This window comes from Mytilus galloprovincialis, chromosome 10 (assembly GCF_965363235.1).
Source record: "Mytilus galloprovincialis chromosome 10, xbMytGall1.hap1.1, whole genome shotgun sequence".
Classification (NCBI taxonomy): domain Eukaryota; kingdom Metazoa; phylum Mollusca; class Bivalvia; order Mytilida; family Mytilidae; genus Mytilus; species Mytilus galloprovincialis.
The window spans coordinates 76,538,379-76,560,064 of record NC_134847.1 but is presented as its reverse complement, the minus strand read 5'-3'; the positions used below and the strand labels follow the sequence as shown (position 1 = coordinate 76,560,064).

General features: G+C 32.6%; 1 protein-coding gene across 1 annotated transcript; it reads left to right on the top strand.

Moving 5' to 3' along the window:
* Positions 1-802: 802 nt before the first annotated feature.
* Positions 803-21,168, top strand: LOC143048420 (uncharacterized). The gene is made up of 11 exons (XM_076222104.1): positions 803-873; positions 1,346-1,651; positions 4,124-4,255; positions 4,993-5,100; positions 9,188-9,316; positions 12,326-12,522; positions 16,378-16,615; positions 18,355-18,531; positions 18,832-19,008; positions 19,924-20,109; positions 20,749-21,168. Exons 1-11 carry the CDS (start codon positions 825-827, stop codon positions 21,021-21,023), a joined length of 1,974 nt encoding a protein of 657 aa, XP_076078219.1. The 5' UTR covers positions 803-824; the 3' UTR covers positions 21,024-21,168.
* Positions 21,169-21,686: the final 518 nt, after the last annotated feature.

Here is a 21,686-nt window from a genome sequence, read left to right as displayed (position 1 = left end):
ACCAATACACTTATGCTTAGTCTTTTGTTTTCATAAGCAAATAATAGATTGTGGTTAACTACAGATGTTAAAGAAAAAATATGTTTAAACTAAAGAAAATTGTGTGTAAATTGATCTTTTATTGTGCGTTTGTCTATGTGTAGAAGCTTAGTAGTGTTTTTTTATCAATTACCTGGGAAATGAAGGGGGACATTCAGTATTTAAAATATAGGTAAAACCTTCATCTTCCAACATAAGTTTGAAACATTTAGTACTAGTATTCTATGTCATTGTTACTTTGGATACCTTTCAGCGTACTCTAGGAAAAATTTGAAACAGTTTGTTCTAATCCATAACAGTAAAACTATCTTATTTTCGTGAGCGAAATTTTTTTTTCGCCACTTTCACGAGTGGCAAAACAACACAAATTCAAATTATTGCAAATATATGAAACTTTATTTTTTCCTTATATGAAAAGATCAAGAAAATGAGAAGATTGCGAGTATGTTAAGAAAGAACTTAACACGTACATAAAGACGGAAATAGAATAAACAACGAACAAAAAATAGCAAGTAACATTTGACGGAAATTCTTTTAAAAGACTGAAAACAAATCGAAATTTATATTTGTCTTTTTGTTTAAATTGTTCCTTCTTATTGCGAACAATAGAGAACAAATATTGTATTTAGTGTTAGATGTTGTTTATGAAGACGTTAAAACGAATATAAAACAAATTTGTTTTACTTTACACTAACATTCAATTTGTTTTATCGTAAGTTAATTGCATTTAGTCATAAGGTCTGGAAAGTTCTAAGGATTCATGGTTTTTTAACTGAATTTTCGGAATGAAATGGGACGTTTCACTATTCTTATTACGTTTCATACATCTAACAGGTAAGATAATTCTTAGAATATAAACTACTGATGGTTTTGTTGCTTTTTGAATTTTCATTTTGAAAAATACTACTAATAAGGAAAAAATAAAATAAAATAATAAAAAACTCCATGGAAAATTTAAAACGAAAGTCTATTATCAAATAGCAAGACCAAAGATTCACACACACCAAACGAATGGATAATAACTGTCTAACTCCTGACTTGGTACAGGTATTTTATTATGTAGAAACTGGTGGCTTAAACTTGGTTGTATAGCTAGCTAAATATCTCACTTGTATGAGCGTGGCATTAAATTAAATTATATTGACATCGATTTGTAAACAAAACAAACAGACATATAATAGATAAAATGTCAAAAATAAGGATACAGCAGTCAACATTATCTTATAATCTTATTTTTTTTATGTTATGTCTTGTTTTTGTTTTCTCTTACTTGATTTTTTGCTTATTATTTGATTTTGTTTTTCAGTTGATGATGTTTATGGCTGGAACAAGCCATCTTTTATCAGTAACTGGTACCCTATTGAATCTCAGAATTCAGAAAATGCAAGTCTTACAGTGACACATTCCCTTGGTGAGCTTCCAGCTAAAGTGGATATTCAAATCAAAGTTGTCATAGATGGTGTGGATTACATTTTTACTGGTATCGGATCGGCACAAAGAGATAATGATATTGCACATGATTATGGAGGAGTTGTGTACATCTACAATAATGCTGAAGTTATTCTTTCACTTCCATTTGGTGGCGCTGACAGCGGAGGCGTAGCCTATACAGGTATATTTCACGCACTAGTTTCCTCTGTCTAGCTTTTTTATACAATTTTGTTGTTATTCCTATTGTATTCATAATACTAAAAGTTTTCTTAATTATTCAGTGGAAGAGTTTGAGATTTATGGTTTTCAGAATGTGATAGTACAAAGGAATATTTGTAAGGTAAGTTTTAATCCCAAAACTTTATTTTGTTAGATAAAGTGACAAGCAATAATGACAGTAGTACTTTTAGTTTTGAAGAAAATAAAATCCAATCGATGCAAAATACAAGCAAATGTTTAAATTCCATGGACTGGTTAAAAAGTGTCAAGTAAAAAAGTATTCTCAAACTTATAAGGTTAATACAGGATAGTTGACCCATCCCTTATATTAGAATGTTCAGTGGAAATACTTTCAAGTCTTACATTATCAACAAATTAAAACCACTAAGTATGTGTGTTTATCAATTAACGATACATTTTTTAATTTTCCTAAAAACCTTGCAAGATGGAAAATTGTTCGGTTTTTTTTTTTTTTTTTTTTTTTTTATTCTAGTCTACATATTGGTCGATACAAGACATTAAAGAAAATCTTTAAAAAGAATGGAGTTGGGAAGTAGATGACTTTAAAAAAAATCTGATGAACTTGTTTCAAACAAGATAGCCATGCTTGTCGGGTACAATAAATTGAAGGGTCATTATCAAACTTTTATATTTCGTTTCCATGGAATTTGTAATTGTTTGAAGTTTGCTTAAAATTAGTCAATATACGAGAAACCTTGTTCGATTATTTGTCGTTTGCAGGTTATATATTTGTAGATTATTATGTTTCAATAAAGGTAACAGCAGTAAAACCGCTGTTAAATCGATTAATCTTTCATCTTGTAATAGTATTAAAACATTTGACTTTTTCTACACTTTACACTAGTATTCCACATTCCAAACTAAGAGACAAATCACAGGAATTGGTATTGCTTTGTTTCATAAAAAAAAATGAATAGCCAACGTAGATACAAGTATCTGGTCTTAGGGAGGGATTAATCCTACTTTGTAAAGGATCACTCTGATTCAAACAAAAAAATTTCTGAAACTGACAATTTAAAGATGCTTGATTTCTTGATTGACAACATATTTGTTACGTTCGGAGGACGTGTTTTTCAACAGATGGTCGGCATTCCAATGGGAACAAATCGTGCCGCTCTTCTTGCCGACTTGTTTCTTTATTATTATGAGGCTGACTTCATACAGGAACTTCTTAGGAAGAAAGATAAGAAGTTAACAATATCCTTTCACTCTACTTTCCGCTATATAGATGATGTTCTTTCACTAAATAATTCAAAATTTGGTGACTATGTTGAACGCATCTTTCCCATCGAACTAGATATAAAGGATACAACAGATACAGTTAAGCCTCATATCTTGACTTACATCTAGAAATTGACAATAAAGGTCTCGGTTGAAAACAAAACTTAACGACAAAAGAGATTATTTCAGCTTTCCAATCATGAACTTTACTTCTAAGTAGCAACATTCCAGCAGCACCTGCATACGGTGTATATATCTCCCAATTGATACGATATTCCCGTGCTTGCATTTCCTATCATGATTTTCTTGATAGACGGTTGTTGCTCACAAGGAAGCTATTAAATCAACAGTTCCAAACGGTGAAGTTGAAATCATCTCTTCGTAAATTTTACGGACGCCATTACGAGTTGGTTGACCGTTATGGAACAACCGTTTCACAAATGGTATCGGATATGTGACTATCGTCGTAACTACAATCCCCTTCATGAATGTGACCTACCGAATTAGACTATTTACAGGATTTGTAATCACATAAAGCAACACGACGGGTGTCACATGTGGAGCAGGATCTGCTTACCCTTCCGGAGCACCTAAGATCACCCCTAGTTTTTGGTGGGGTTCGTGTTGTTTATTCTTTAGTTTTCTATGTTGTGTCATGTGTACTATTGTTTGTCTTCTTTTTCATTTTTAGCCATGGTGTTGTCAGTTTATTTTCGATTTATGAGTTTGACTGTTCTTTTGATATCGTTCGTCCCTCTTTTAAGAGAAAACAAATCCAGGTAACAAACTAAAATGGTTGGAAACGCATCATGAATCTGGAGTTTAGTATGGCGTTCATTATTACTGAACTAGTATAAATAATTGTTTAGGGGCTAGCTGAAGGACGCCTCCGGGTGCGGGAATTTTTCGCTCCATTGAAGACTTGTTGGTGACCATCTGCTGTTTTCTGTTCTATGATCGGGTTGTTGTCTCTTTGACACATTCCTCATTTCCATTCTCAATTTTATTGTCTGTATTAAGCCCAGTTTTAATAAACAGTCATTTTTGGAAAATATGTACTTAGTTAATAAACAATATTAAACCATTCTTACAAAAGAAACATCTTATGCAAGCACATGAATGATAATCAAATAATCAGATAACGATTCAATATCAAGGTAATTTGTTTTCAACCTATATCTTATATTGGTAGGGTCACACTTAGACTATAACGGACCGTCATCTCCAGTACAAGGGAAACACAACAATGGTTTTGTCCGAGTTAAGGCTTGGAAGCAAGCAGATTTTCCTACACCACTCTTTGAAAAAGCTGTACAAATTTCAGGTAGGTTAGCGCATTAGACAACCAAAGCCGCAAATGTTCCATTAAAATTGATAACAAAGTATTGAATTACCACCCAATGCCTTCTACAAATTAGGCAAGTAATCAATACTGCAAAACCGCTACAGGTTGCTTACCGATATAAGATTTTTTAATTGAAAGAAGATGTGGTATGAGTGCCAATGTGACAACTCTTCATTCAAGTCACAATGTGTTAAATGTATGCAATTATAGGTCAAACAAAAACAAAACAATATTTTATTAAAAGAGGGTAACTATTTATCAAAGGTACCAGGTTTATCATTTGATAATCCAGATGCGCGTTTCGTCTTCTTAAGACTCACCAGTGACGTTCAGATTAAGATTACAATATTAATAAAGCCACAGTTAGCAATACAATCAATATTTCATGAGGCCCTCATCACAGAAGTAAATAAGAAACAAAAAAGAAACATATACATGGCGTACATTAGTATAAAAGTAAAATGATAATGTTCATTACAACTACATGAAATGTTAAGACAAAATACGATGCAATAATTCTATTTTCAAAGTATGGCCTTTATCGCGGAGCATTGGCTCAAGCTGAACCGATGAAGGGCCCCAGAATGAATAGTGTAAAACCATATGATAAAACCAATCAATTGTCTTATCTGTATAAAATATGCGAAATACTTAAGACTTTTAAAAGGTAATAAAAAAAGAACAAAACATAAATAATGAGTGCCTTATAATTTCAGATGATGAAACCGACAGCTTCAAAGAAATAAATCATCAAAGTTCGGTTCTTCCTGATCTAGTTACTGCCCAAACACGTTTGGATGGCGGTTATTATTCTGATGGACAAGGTGATTTGATTTAATTCTATAGAAAAAGGAAAACATGTATTAATATTCGAGAAGCCAGTGTTTAAATCGAACATTACTTATGATGCCGTACGTTGAGTTTATCGTATTAGAGATATACGTACGTAACTCGAAGTTCGGACCTAATGGGACAAGTTATTGCCATTGAATTCAATTAAATATGTAGCTCAAGTTCAAACAAAGTAATCCAGTACTATCAAAATATACTGGCATTCTCGTCCATATAAGATAATTTTAAAATGACAAACATGATTGAAATCTACTGTTTTTATTTATTACGTGGTTTTCTAGATTCCCGTCCTAATGTTTACTGACAAAAGATAACGTATGAACACTGGTATCCCATATCTATTATTACATGTAAGATTTGAAATATCTCTCATTGTCTTGAATATGACAATTTTTTTTTCAATATGCTTTGCCATACATTAATTCTATCAATTATTATTGTTTTGATTAGGAACGTTATAGAAATGTTATTATATTATCATATTTGCACATATCTGGATTTTTCATAAACAAGATCATTTTGCCAGTTTGTGATCTATCAACAGTATTATCACATACACCTGTTTTCCGATTTGTATATTCAATTTACTGTTCACTCCCTATTGGCATCCCAAGTAGTTTAACCAAGTGAGGATTAGACTGTCAAAATTCAGATACTTTGCCTCATCAAAAATTAGATTCAAGTTACAATACTGTCGATTTATTGCTAAATATTTGCCTTATGTCCAGTGGCAAATATTTCATGCATAATTAAAGAGTAGAGAGCTAGGTATGTTCTATACAAGATGCATCTGATTAAACGATCCCACTCTGACCGGACGGGACTGCTAACTTGTTCATCCGTCACAATTAAACGACCTTCCAACTTTTGCAATGGGTAGACTGCCTATCGGAACAAGACCAATAACGAGCATATTTCTATTCCCCCGATCCCTTTAACGAGAGTTTAATACTGCCGAGGCGAGCGTGGTTCACAGAGACAAATATGAATATGAAAGAAACTGTATTAATTAAAATATTTGCAAACAGAATGAATTGCATGAATACTTAACAAAACTTCAAGCAAATATTCTGTCCATGCATGTTTTTCATATGTATTTGTAAAGGTCAAACATTTAGAAAAACATTGTTAAGAGCAATAACGTTGAATTAATCATACAGTTGTACGGACTCTTCTTACAATCTATGCATCATTATAATTAAAGACATGATAACAAAAAAACGGATTCAATAAAGTACAGTCATATTTTTTCTTGACGATGCGTCAGATTTATTCCCACTAGTTTAAATTCTGCGAACGGTGACAAAGTACTATTCGAAAGATGCATCAGTGATCTACATATTGGATGAGAGCGAATCTCGAATCCCCATATGGAAGTTACTGACCCCATATATACCGTATTAGGTCACTAGCACACTATGTAACGAATTTATCTTATCGACTATCTTAACATGTGAAATTTAGACCTATCAAAATGAGCAAGTCTGCAATACTGTTAGCATTAAGAAACTACTTCCATTGATCATACAAAAGCAGATACCAACAATAACAACTTGTTAGATTTAAATGTGTTTTATGAATTTATTTCAATCTTAATCATCAATTTCTTCGTCTGTTGAAACCTTTACGATTTTTTTCTCAGTACCGTGTTGTGTTTATAAAGGGACGTAACACCACTACTAACCGTGTATGAAATAAGTCCCGCCTCCCTACTACCATATATGGAATATAAAGGGATGTAACGCCACTACTAACCGTGTATGAGATAAGCCCCGCCTCCTTACTAACCTAATATCAAATATACACGGTATCCAAGAGGGCGCTTTTAACCAATCACATTCCTAGAAATGTATAGGAGGTAAGATAAAGAACATTCCCTAATCATACAAACCTTAATTCTCAAAAAATAAAGACGGGAATCTGCAAAAGCATATGATAAAGAAAAATGCAAGATTTCTATCATCTGTCGTCATGATAAAATTATTTAAAATGGACGAAAACTCGAGTGTGTGATTTTAAGGTATATGAATACTTTGTTTAAACTTGAGCGACGTATTTAAACAAATTTAATGGTTGCTAATAACCAGTCCCATTAGGACTGTACGTCGCGACGGTACGCATGTCATTTTATTATAAATATATAATATTATAACTTCATGTTTTAAAAGTAAAATTTGCTGAAAAAAAAATCCTACAGAAGAAATTTCTAAATTTCACTTTTCAATAATATAAGATTGGAAATCTCCAAACAGTTTTCAGATTTATTTCAATTTTCTGTCACTGTTTTCATTCTGTATTTTCACGTTTTCTTTTTGATTCAGGTTTAGAATATTTCTATCTTAACAATTAGAATATTCAATTACATTGACTTGTTATATTTTTATTACATATTACATACATAGACGTTTGTTATTCACATTCATTTAAGAAGCTTATTATTCAACCAACGTCAATGTGACAAGGTACATGTTTTTATATTGCAGCTTATTTACTTTTAACGTCATCACCAACAACCTATCAAAATAATATTAATAGTTATTTCAGGAGAAATCGGCTTGTTCCTTTTATAATTTTAGCATTTCTTCTTTATTTCTTTTCTCTCTCTTTTTTTTTTTTTTTTTTTGTTTTGTTTGCATGACAAAAGATTATCAGGTTAAATATCAATTGAAAAGTGAAATAAAAGCCTTTTGTAAAATTAAGATAATTGATAGAGGAAAGAGAGACATAGGAAATCATAATAAAAAAATGTATTGAATTAAAAACCAAGAAGAGTGACCACATTCATACAATCGAATACATACTCACATCCCTCATTTTCATTCATTGTAACCACATTCATACAATCGAATACATACCCACATCCCTCATTTTCATTCATTGTAACATTTATTAGATTGCGGTCGTTTACATTTGTGTTGTTCAAATTAACTGTTTTCAAATATCAAACACATGTGAAGTCTATTACTCTTTTCCTTCATTTGTTTTCATTCACATTGGCTTTTATCTGGCCTGCTTCAAATGTTTAGGATGACCTGTAATTCAGAAAAGAGATTTTTCTCATAGATTTAGAGTTAAATGTTGGAACTTTTTTCTTGACATGTGCATGTAACGAGCATAACGTATGTATATGAAAACTGAGTTTGGAAATTGGGATGTTATAGAATGCTACATATGTCATTGGTTAATTTGAGATGACATATACACGCATGGCATTATAATGTTTCGAATAAAGACAGCTGAGTAAATATTATAGCAAAATAATAAATACTAATTTCCAATTCTAAGAATGTCAGCGAAAAATTGCAACCAATATTCAACAATATGAAAATAGTAGTTACCGGCAGTAAATAATGAATCGCGCATAACATATAGAATTGACAATGGTAATGGGGAGTGTGTCAAAGAGGCAACAACCCGACCATAGAACAGACAACAGCAGAAGGTCACCAATAGGTCGTCAATGCAGCGGGAAACTTTCGCACCCGGAGGCGTCCTTCAGCTGGCCCCTAAAGAAATATCTATACTAGTACAGTGATATGGGCGCCATACTTAACTCCAAATTATACACAAGAAACTAAAATTGAAAATCATACAAGACTTACAAAAGCTAGAGGCTCCTGACTTGGGACATATAAAAAAATTTATATGTTTTTGCGATCTCAACTCTCCCCCTATATCTGTAGCCAATGTAGAAAAGTAAATACATAACAATACACACAGTAAAATGTTGACATTCATCACTTTTTTCATTTTCTAATATTTTAATCTACTGATATAGTATATCATGATTCAATCACTTTTGGAAAATATTTCATAAAACACAACATAAAATCCCGTCATCAAGTCATTCTAAGAGCTCTTCTGGTTTCAAACGAGCTTTTTCAATAATTCAAGTATAAATGTATTTGATAATACAGCTCTTCAACTGTTTGTGGTTGTTATTTTTTATTGGCTTTACAACATTAAAAAAAAACAAGACGCATAAAATTTAATGAATGTTGTTTTCCTGTAAAACACTATTTATACATTATATAATACAACTTAACTCCGTTTTCACAGGAGTTATATTCCACATGAAGACTCTTTCTTCATCCAATTGTATTGGTGGCTTGCTGTTTGGTTATTCTGAAACAAAAGTGAGATTGTGGGTACCTTATCAAAAACCATTAAACGATAATGATTGTAACGGTGAGTAATGTTTGTAATGATGAGTAATGTTTGTAATGATGAGTAACGTTTGTAACGGTGAGTAACGTTTGTAACAGTGAGTAGCATTTGTAATGATGAGTGATTATTATAATGGTAAGTAATAAATGTAATGGTGTAATGGTTGTAAATATTTAACATTGGATGTAAAAGAGGGACCAAAGATACCAGAGGGACAGTCAAACTCATAAATCGACAACTAACTGACAACGCCATGGCTAAAAAAGAAAAGGACAAACAGACAAACAATAGTACACATAACGCAACACAGAAAACTAAAGAATAAACAACACGAACCCCACCTAAAACTGGGGGTGATCTCAGGTGCTCCAGAAGGGTAAGCAGATCCTGCTCCACATGTGGCACCCGTCGTCTTGCTATTGAGATAACAAATCCGGTAAATAGTCTAATTTGGTAGGTCACATTTATGAAAGGGAAGGGAACTGTAGTTACGACGTAAGGAACATATCCGATATCATTTGTGAAACGGTTATTCCATAACGGTCAGCCAACTCGTGATGGCGTCCGTAAAATTTACGAAGAGATGATTTCAAATTCACTCTTTAGAAGTCTTGATTTAATAGCTTCCTTGTGAGCAACAACCCTCTATCAAGAAAATCATGATAGGAAATGCAAGCACGGGAATATCGTATCAATTGGGAGATATATACACCGTATGCAGGTGCTGCTGGAATGTTGCTACTTAGAAATAGAAAGTTCACAACTGGAAAGCTGAAATCATTTCTTTTGTCGTAATGTTTTGTTTTAAATCGACCCTCATTGTAAACTATTACTAAGAAATGGATGCAAAAATTAGGAATGTAGAGAATGTTGACAATTAATAGATAATGGGGGTATTTTAATGACAGTACCTTAACATTAAAACACGCCATATACGATCCCATTAAAGGGTTTTTTTTCAAATAAGTTTAACATTAACGTTCTGCAAAGGAAACACTAATCATACATGTCCCAAGTCAGGAGCCTCTGGTCTTTGTTAGTCTTGTATTATTTTAATTTTAGTTTCTTGTGTACAATTTGGAAATTAGTATGGCGTTCATTATCACTGAACTAGTATATATTTGTTTAGGGGCCAGTTGAAGGACGCCTCCGGGTGCGGGAATTTCTCGCTACATTGAAGACCTGTTGGTGACCTTCTGCTGTTGTTTTTTTCTATGGTCGGGTTGTTGTCTCTTTGGCACATTCCCCATTTCCATTCTCAATTTTATAGAACATCGAATAAAATGGTCCCATTCCGACCTGACAATACATTCATTAGTGTAAATTAAAGTGTTTTACGGATAAAGTCATTTGACACAAACATGAAAAGAACAATGGCCAACCATTTTTATAATGGCTTTTGGTATAGAACCAAACAATCGCTTCAAATCATAATTCTTGAAACTCACGATGTCAAAAGACAGCAGAAAGATACACATTCAACTCTTAAAGCGAAAATAAACTGACAACACGATGGCTTAAAAAGAAACAGACAAACAGATAATCAACAGAATAGTACACAAAACGCAACACAGAAAACTAAAGACTGATCAACACTTACTCCACCAAAAACTAAGGATGATTACATGTGCTCCGGAAGGATAAGCAATTGCGATGTTTTAATAAGTCTACATCGGTAAGTCCTATTCATGAAAAGGGGATGGGGTGTATTTACGACAGAAGGAACATTTAAATTCGCTGTTTATTTAATAACATCATATCATTAATGAATTACGCAATTTTATCATCATATGTCGCAATTTGAATCAGCCTTTTACTCAATAACATGATCTCGATTTTTCACTTTTAACCAAAAACTTTCAATCAATAAGACTTCAGACTTTTGTATCTTTACTTTTTTCTTCACTGATACCAATAGTTTTAACTTGTGTCTTACTCTTTAAATATTTTATATTATATTATATATCACTAACGCAAAACAAGAAGGGCATAAAAAAGAATGAGACTACTCTCCACAAGAGACAAAATGACACAGAAATTAACAACTGTAGGGCACCTTACTGTCAACAATAAACAAAGCCCATACCACATAATAAGTTATAAAAGGCGCCGAAATGACAATATCAAACAATTCAAACGAGAAAACTAACAGCCCTATTTATGTACATAAACTGAACAAAAAAACAAATATGTAACACAAAAACAAACGACAACCACAAGACTAGGAACAGGCACATACAGACAGAATGTAGCAGGGTTAAACATGATAGCGGGAAACCAACTCTCCCCTTATCTGGGACAGTGGTATAACAGTACAATATGTTTATAAACTATAAAAATCAGTTGAAAAAGGTTTAACACATCAGATGGATAAAAGTACAAATACTTCAACTACAAGTGGGCGTGGCCAGGTACTTTTACTACTTTATTCTAATATTTAATAACAAGAATATCGCAATCAATGTAAATCCAATTAAAGTTAGTCCACAAAACTGACAAAACAAAAAGCTAGATAGTATTAGATGATGTTAAAGACAAATGTCATATCTTTATATGGTACTGGGCCCGTCTGCATAAAGCATTGTTAACATAAGTTGTGTTTAAGCATTTGGAACCAATTCTTTTCCGATCGGTGGGCTGACCGGATTTTAATCTTCCATTCCGATGATAAAAGTTTACTTATCTGAATAGCAGGGTCGTTATCATCGGTCCTTAATAGATGAATCAAACATCAAATAAAGGAAAATACCTTCGTGGATGAAACATATATTTAAATTAGCAATATAATACAGAAGTTTTTATTTATGATGATTGCTGGTTCATTATGTTATATTTCCTATTTGCAAGTTGGAAATTTCAAAATATATCTGATATATTTTGAAATTTCCAATTTGCAAAATAGGAAATATTAAAATTGTTGTAAATTTACAGGATTTCCCAGTATGTTTCTTTTTGATTTAATAGTATTTTACAACATGTATATGTTTTCGATGAGGAAGTTGGTTAGACATATGATTTTCTATTCTGCAGGTGCAGTATTCTTCCAGCATGACGGATGGGGGAGAAACCCTTTAGTTAGTAACAATGGAACAGTTGTTCTTAAAGGCTATAAACTTGATGAAAACTTGATATTTGAGACTACTGTTAGGGTTGAAGACAAAATAAGCAGTCAGGACATGGTATATCCCTCACTATACAACACTGATCATGCTTTAGTTACCGTTCAGGTAGGGCATTAAGTTAAGGTCACCATACAGTTAATTGCCTATGTCAAAGATTTTGGTAAAACTTTCATACAACGTTGGTTTGTTAACTATAACTGAAAATTGTAGAAAAAAATATTCATTTATCTCTTATATTTACTAAATATATTCTTTCAAAACATGTTAACTTTGGTATAGAAAGCACATACAATCGACGATAAAAATTTGAAATCAACAAATCTCTAGTTTCTAATCCTTACATGTTTCTAACAAACTCTTATGTTGTTGATGCATAAATTTTCGTTTAATTAATATGAAAATCAAGGGTCAAACAACGAATTCTTTTACAATTGTTTTTTTTTCAGCTTATACTCAGTAGGGCGACTTCATGTTGAGGTCAATATTGAATAGTAACATGTGAGCACATTTTGTATCTGTCAGAAAGCTACATCTAGTTTGCTGATATTCTGAATTTCTCATTATGTAAAAAAATAATAAGGTGTGTCTTCAAATATTTCTCTGTAACTGCCACACATAATGACTATTTTTTGGTTAGCAGATTGACAGTAATATATTTTAACGATTGACTGCTTATCAATTTTAATATAGTATATACATAAAAGCAACAGCAGTATACAGCTGTTCGAAATTCATAAATCGATAGAGAAAACCAAACCCGAGTTACAAACCAAAACCGAGGGCAACGCATCAAATATAAGAGAACTACGACACAACAGAAACACAACATTAAAATGTAACACACACAGAGACGAACTATAATATAACAATGGCCATTTTCCTGACTTGGTACAGGGCCTTTTAAGATAAAAGTGGTGGGTTGAACCTGGTTTTGTGGTATGCCAAACCTCCCGCTTTAATGGCAATGTTAATTATAACATTAAAATGACAACATTACATGACAGGACTACAATACAAATAAATGGGAGACAGAGAAACAAACAATTAATAACCAACAAAAGGTACTTTGTTAAAAATTTAATACGCCAATTAATATAGTATATACTTTTGTTATAACTTTTAAACCAAATAAACACAACATGCATATTGTGCAAAACATATCTCACTTTTAACCGGGTAGAACAAAGTTTTAATACGTATGCTTATGCAATACAATTAAAATCAATTATTATTATTCAATCTTTAAATTGTTGGTTTAAATCTTTAAGTAGAAAATGGTAGATTCAACCTATTAACATATAGCTAACTAAACCTTTCAGTTATAATATAATCGCAAACAATTTCATTATATTGTCAACAATATATGAACAAAACAAACATTCATAATAGGTAAAACAAATAGGGGTACATCAGTCAAAATTTGGTGATAATCTAAATCGATATAGAAACAAAAACATATAACAACAAAGAAAATGAAAATGGCATATAGAAGTAAACACTTAAGCAATACAAAGCAACTCGTTACATTGTGAACAAATAGAGAAAATTATTGTTATCAAAAATTGTTAATTTCTTTTATCTTAAGATTACAGAACATTGGTATAAAAGATAATTTTTCCAAACTTCGGTTTGTTGACCAGTCTTTTCTCCCCATTATATACCCTACCATATTTTGGCATTCAAATAAAAAAGTGTACCAGTCTTTTTTTACCAAGATGTTTGTATAAAAATAATAAGTATGAGTGTGTTTGGTAAAAATTTTCCATGTGACTAGCAAGCACAAGCACCGTTCAGAATAAATGTTATATCTTATTATATCCGGTTTGTAAATATATGTTGAAGCGACACATTTTTAAAATGTGTGATTTTCGATGTTAAGTAAATTCAAACCGTGTATAGTGATACTCGTCGTACAAAGCAAATTTGTCCGCCATTACGTAAAATCACACAAATTTTCTGTAAACTTTGACATCACAATTTGAAAGATTTTCCGTCACAATTAAAAAATGTTTGTTGCTTGCCGTCAGGTTATTCGGAGCATGTCTAAGGTCATTCGTAGACAAAATGCAGCTAATTACCAAAAGTGTAAATACGTTTATACAACAAACATAAAACAAAAATAAACGATATTATGCCTTTAATTAAAGAATCAAGTTTAAGGCAAAGCATAACAAACAAACAATTTATGTGGAATTAACAGCCACAGTTCACTTTGAATGACGAAGTCTGACATGATAACAGAATGCCGACATGATTGATTTAACTGACAAATCTGTGCACCCTTGTTAGCAATGGATGCTCAAGTTCCTCCAGGTTAAATTCTAAAGAGAACGAGGGCCATGATCCCCAAATACGTCGGGTCTTATTCGCATCACCCCCTGGTTTCAGGGGAGTAAAGATTAACAGTTTAACAATTTCTAGATCATAAAACAGTTAAGCTCGAACTGGTACCAATCCAGAACCGGCCACTCAGGGTAGACATGAGATGGTCTCAACAGAACTTCCTGTGGTAACGCAGGAAAGTAAAAAAACTAATATGATCCGACGTACAATACAGGAACGGATCATGACCCCTTAATCTTGCCACCTGAGTGAGTCTATACGCACTCATAAATACCCCCCACCCTTGAAAACCATAAGAAATTCTAATCCAAATTAGATTTTCGGGAAACGGCGAATTTTTTGAGATGATAGGAAAGTTTCAATACCCCCTTGTATGTTGTTCAAGTATATATCATAAATAATATCGGATAAGTGAGTTCCGTCAAATCTATACAAGTTCATCTCTCGAGCTCGGATATTAGGATGCTGAATAACACAGTGCCCATCATTCAAGGCATAATTGTTAATAGCCGAGTTCACTCGTTTTCGAGATCTTTCGATAGCTTTTCCATCTGTAGCACCGTGCCAATGCCTTCGCATTAGCATTTCGCTCCAAACGATGCGAGTGTTAGGTAAAAGTAAATGCAGACGCAGAATATCCCTTTCAATATTTTGGATAAGTTCCAAGGTTTTAACTTTTACTAGATCATTGGAGCCAAGCTGAATGACTATCATGGCGGGAGGAGAAAATTTGTCAACTGCATGTGATACCTTCACATTAAAATCATTCCACAACATACCCCTTTTTCCAAACCAGGGTATGTACACCCCTCTACTTTGAAGACCAATGTTTGGGCCCCCGTTTCTCGTTTTTGCATTTGTCTGTGCCCAATATACAATTGAAGATCCGACGAACCAAATAGATTTTGAACCTAAAAGAAGGTAATATGTATTATAATAATAAAAACACTTCGTTTGAGCTGTAATGAAAGTCAAAGACTCAGATACAAATACAGCGTAAATATGCAACGGAAGACCAACGGCCGCACTGCTTGATAATATCGTCTTTAACACCATTTTTTGCCATATCAGTAGCTCGTCCTATCCAAAAAGAATGAGAACGAATGTGAAACGGTAGTTCACAGAAACCCAAACATTTTTGAAGCAGGGAACAAAATTGATATTTTGTTAAGGCCAAACCATTAAAATGTGTATATAATTTATAGTTCAAATGTGAGGCTGAAGTCACGTGATGTTTATAAGCCGGAAGCGAGATGCGGATCCGAATGATAAAATATGTCATTTAAGGAAAATAAATATATTAATCAAATCTCTTTCATTAAATTGGTTTATCTTATAAGTGATAAACCTTATTATGATATTCATTATTTGTGTAAAAGAACAGAATAATACATTTTAAAAAGTCGATAAGTATAGTTGATGCAAAATGCTATTAATGAATTCTTGTTGTGTTGAACAATTAAACACCAATATCAACTAGATAACGAAGAAAAAAAACATGGTGTGTTTTTTTGACAGGCAGACGAACAACCGAATTATTAGGAAGAATGACGTATGTCGTCTTACACTCTCATAGTATTTATAAGTATATTAGTCTCAAGCATTTGTTAATTTCAGGTGAAACATGATGAAAACGGTGGAAATAATCAGGGTATGATTTTTGATGGAGCGGGAACAGCTCTTTCTACAAACACAAAATATTCAGGAGTGATATATGTCTATACAAATAGCAGTATATTATTATGGACACCAAGTAGCCTCAAAGGATACATGGTATTTATTGATAATAGGTGGGGCAGTGGACAGATGCCATCAGCTGAAACTAGTGCAGATGTAATTGTAAGAGTATATGCAGGTATTTGATATTTAGGTATCCATGAAATAATATACACGATAGGAACTTGGCATATAAATCGTATTGAAACAATGCACGTGTATAAATATACACTTTCATCCATAATGGTATCCTTTGCAGGTTTACAGAGCATAATATACACTATAGGATACTGATATATGAGCATATAAATCATATTTATACACCCTCACAAACAATGTTATCCTGTCGAGGTTTGAAGAACAAATCTGATATAAAATTCATTTTTATTACCTTTCTACCTTAATATGAATGGTTGTAGTCGGAAATATTGTGTAGACATCGGGCAATTGTTAAAAAAAAACAAATTACGTTTGCATACCTTTTTGGTCTCTTGTTCCTTTCATTACTGTCTCCGACATCACTACTCAAATAATATGTCTTGAAGTCGTTTTTTATGATAGGGATTTAAATGCAACAAAGTTATACCGAAGTGAAAAGTTTTATTTGTTTGTTTTATAGAATCATTTAGACTAATGTCAATGGTATTAATTTGTTAACTAGATTTCCAAAATAGGTTCGACTCAGCAGCTTGGTCTGGTAGGTTTCATATTCATATAAAATAACAATCTTACTAGATTGATCAATAGTTACAGTTGGCAAGAAATGATTATATATCGAGTTTTTTTTAATGTTTGGCCAACTTCAATATACACTGTCGCCTCAAAAACTGAATATTATCAACTTTATCTATTTTGAATTTGGTTGAATAACCTTTTAATAACAATAAGCGCATTGTTTATATATAATGTTTACAATTTCTTTTTGTTCAACATCAGATATATAGTGACAATTGCACAGTGCCCTGATATGTTACTATATGCTGGCCGAACTGTTACTTAAAACTGTGACAACAATTATAAACACAATTCTTGATTCTTGGATTTTGATATGAACATATCGTAAAAGTGTGACTTGGAACGGCACATTTCATACGTGTCAAGGTTATACTTGTACAAATAACAATCTAAAAGTTTAAGTTTCGGTCGTTCTATATGGTGATAATGTAGTATTCAATATTCTTTATAATGTTAAATTCAATATTCCTTTGAATTTTCTATAGCAAACATCTTGATTTAGAAGGTATATAGACATATAAAGAAAAAAATTATTTATTGAACAAATAAATGATTGAGTGAAATTCGAAAATCAAACAAATATCCCAGTAGACATATTGTGTCCATATACCATGTCAACTATGCAACTATGCAAGGTCAAGTTTCGTGGGCTTAAATACATGTTTACAACGCATAATGATGGATTTATTTTTTTAAAGTTATCTCATTACAAAATATTTTGGAAAAAAAAATTACAAGATGTTGAATTATCAAAAGTGCACATGGAACAAATCGGCGACTTAATTTTCTTTAGCGGTGTTGCAAACCTAAATAAATTAAGTCAAACTGATTGTTTGTTTATTGGAGGGCAATGACTTTTTTTTATCTGAAACCTCAATAAAATCCAATTTCGCTAAGACGAAATTTGAAAGGATCATATGCATAAACAGTTTTGATAACACATAAGTTTTGTTCATGAATGTCTATATGTCTGGTCTTATATAAATATTGAATTGTAGTTTCAGGATTGTTCTATTTGTCAATTATGATAATAATTTGATATAAGCCCTTTCCATGTATGCCATCTTTAGTCGAAATGAAAGTAATAATATACTAGCTATGTAATCTATATTGAATATTTTGTTTATTTTCTTTCAATTATAGTAATTGAATGTCCAGATCCATCTTCGTTGAATTCCAACTATACAATAAGTAATGGTTTAAGAGTTGGATCAGTTGTTACATACTCCTGTTATAGTGGTTATATTTATACATCTGGGTATCTTAGCCGTACATGCCAGTCTAACAGACGTTGGGATGGCACTGATCCAATTTGTTCACGTATGTATAACCGTAGTTTCTCAATTCAGTTTAAATTGACACAAGGCCATTCTAACTACCTCAGTATGTTTGATTAATAATTAAGAAATGATACATTGAAGCAATTGATGTGTTAATCATTTACACATAGCCTGAGCCGTGATTTTCGATTTTTATCATGAGCGTCCTACTTTCTTTAAAGATTTTTATAAATTTGAATTCATCAAAAAGGATAGTTGTTTCAAGCAATTAACCTGTTAATTTTTGGATTATTTTGTTGTATACATTTTCTACATGTATTATTGATTCTAATTTGAACAGATATGCAGTGTCTTTATCCAGATGGAATTGCAAATGGAACCTATGTTTTTACCGGAAAAAGTGTTGGTGACACTGTCAAATACACATGTAATGTTCATTATCAATATGAAGCTGGAGATTTAGAGCGTACTTGTCAATTAGGTGGATATTGGGATGGAATTCCACCTGTGTGCTCAGGTACCAATAATCATTTAGTTTTCGTGCTAATGAACTTTTTTAAACACAAACAATGTTTGAACTGTTGATCATTTGTACACGATTCGCTATAAAGTTTTTGACAACACGTCCTATTTTCTTCAAAGACTGTTTGTTTATCCTCTAGTTGCCAAAAAAAGCTGGAATATCATTGGTTGAAGTTATTTTTACAAGCATAGAAATTAGAAGGATGTGTTCTCAGATCATTGTTAGCAAAGCGAGCACACATTATCTTTGTAAAGCACATTAGCAAAACATGTGTAAGGGTTCCGCGGAACTTTGTGTCTCGCCTACTTATGAATCAAATCAAATAAATGTTATAAGAACTTTAACTCCAGACTATATGTAATGTTAACTGGAAGAAAAAAGTCCATATATAAGTAACATGCGGAAAAACTGAAAATACATTTTTTACAAAATTTCCTTCGTGATACTAGCTTTTGGTCATTAATAAGCTTCTGTTCAAGTTCTTTAACCACAGAGTGAATGTTATGTTAACTGGCAGAAAAACTAAGTCCATTTATAAGTTAAATACGGATAAACGGGATTTTTTTTTTACAAAATTTACTTCTGGATACTATCTCCAGGTTAGTTTAAGAAATTTCAAAATCTTTAACCACAGAGTAAATATTTGTGGACGCCGACGACGACGAAGATGACAGCGACGCCTACGACGGAATGAAGGATGGCTATGTCTAGTTTTTTCGACAAATTCCTAAGGCTCGACAAAAACAAAGGACAAAAATACACAAATTACCATATCACAATAACAAAATGACGGGATGTACAAGTATAGAGTCACGTCTCGAGAGGATGAAGATCGTCTCACACTCGATGCAGTGGTAGAATCTATGTTAATCTCAATATATGTTATATGCAATGAATACACTTTTTTAGTGATTAAATGTGCAGATCCAGGAGGTGTCTTCAACGCAACTTACAGGGTAGCAGGCTTCGCTCCAGGAAATACAGTGACGTATACATGTGTTGCTGGGTCAATGCATCAAACGGGAGACTCAACTAGAGTGTGTCAGTTGAATGGATCCTGGAATGGCATTCCGATAGTGTGTTATACAGCAGCAGGTATTACATCAGTAGAAACTCATTCAAATTTTACTTATTTTATAAAGAGACCGAGGCCGATAACACTTTGTTCAGGAAAACTAACTATACTATGAGTCACTTAAACCCAAACAAAAAAAATTGGCTGTGATCGAATATGCTCCGGTAGAATTAGTAAATCCTGCTTCACATGATGTATCAGTCGTGTTCACAATATGAAAAACTAAATCCTCTCTTGGGTCGTAATGTTGAGTTCATAATATAAGGTGTTCTCAATTGTATATGCAGTATTCTTTACCATAATCATTGAACTAAGTCAGTGAGATGACATAATCTATAGATCGAAACTTTAAGTGAAAGGAAACTGTTGTTTGTATTCATTCTTCCAGATTAGCTACTGAATAAAGTTTGATATATATTATTTAAGGAACAAGTAGGCAAGAACGAAAGAAAAATTGGTTCCAAAAGAAATGCTGATCATGTTTGTGACCATACCTTCCAAATTGTGACATATATGTTGACAACCAAAATTAAGCATATGAAAAAAGTCAGTTAAAATCAATGTTGACATTAAAACATTAAAAAGATGATCAGATATAAGTGATGTTGATACATAGTTTGGTTTAATAAGAATCTATAATTCTTTTGCTTTAAATTCAGGATCAACAAACTTCAATCCAGTTTTTTATTCTCCACAAGAATTGGCAGAAAGTATTGAAAAGACGAAAAAAGAATTGACTGTTGATAAGAAAACAACATCATCGTATGCTAGAACACTGGTCTGTGCTACGGACCCACGGCCGTCGTCGTTGTACATCGGTACTGGAGGCATAGTGCTGTTCAGTTCCATGCTTGCTGCTGTGATATTACCAGATATAATTATCTTTATACGTCATATTTGCCACATGTCAAATATTTATAGACGTCAAAAATGAAATGTTAACATACATATGGCAGGAATCCTCCTTTTGTCCTTGGTAATAGTACTTCTATTTTCTTTCTTGAAGCGACATATAGAACTTTTTTTGAAATAATGATCGAATTTGTAACAACATATCCGAATATACTTAATATATTCATTATGCACAGTGGTTTTGATCTAATTTTTTTTTTTAATTCTAGTGATCTATATCGACATACACACAACTTCCGTTTCACGATGTCAACAAATTCTAAGTCTGGGTATATTTAATTTATATCAGCCCCACAGGCAAAAATTGAATATTATCAGGAAGGCGGGCATTATAATAAAGATCTTGTTATAAGATGTTCTGCTTGAAGGATGTTTGTCACATAAGTAACATACATGGTATAGCGAATGTTTTCCTCGTGAACAAATGGAAAGAAGACCTTTCGTAATACAGTCTTAGATCTTTAGATATCAGACCAGTCGTCTGGTCTGTAATATTACCGATTGTGGCGTTTGACTGACTGCAGGCATGTAAATATAGATTCCAAAACTGCAACAAGTGTATTGCGATATTTCTCCACTCGAGACAGTTAAATTTTGATATTTAAAGCGCGAGGCTTGCCTTAAATGTTGAGAGTGAGGAAATATCGTAGTACACGAGTTACAGTGGTGGAATCTGTTTCTCAGG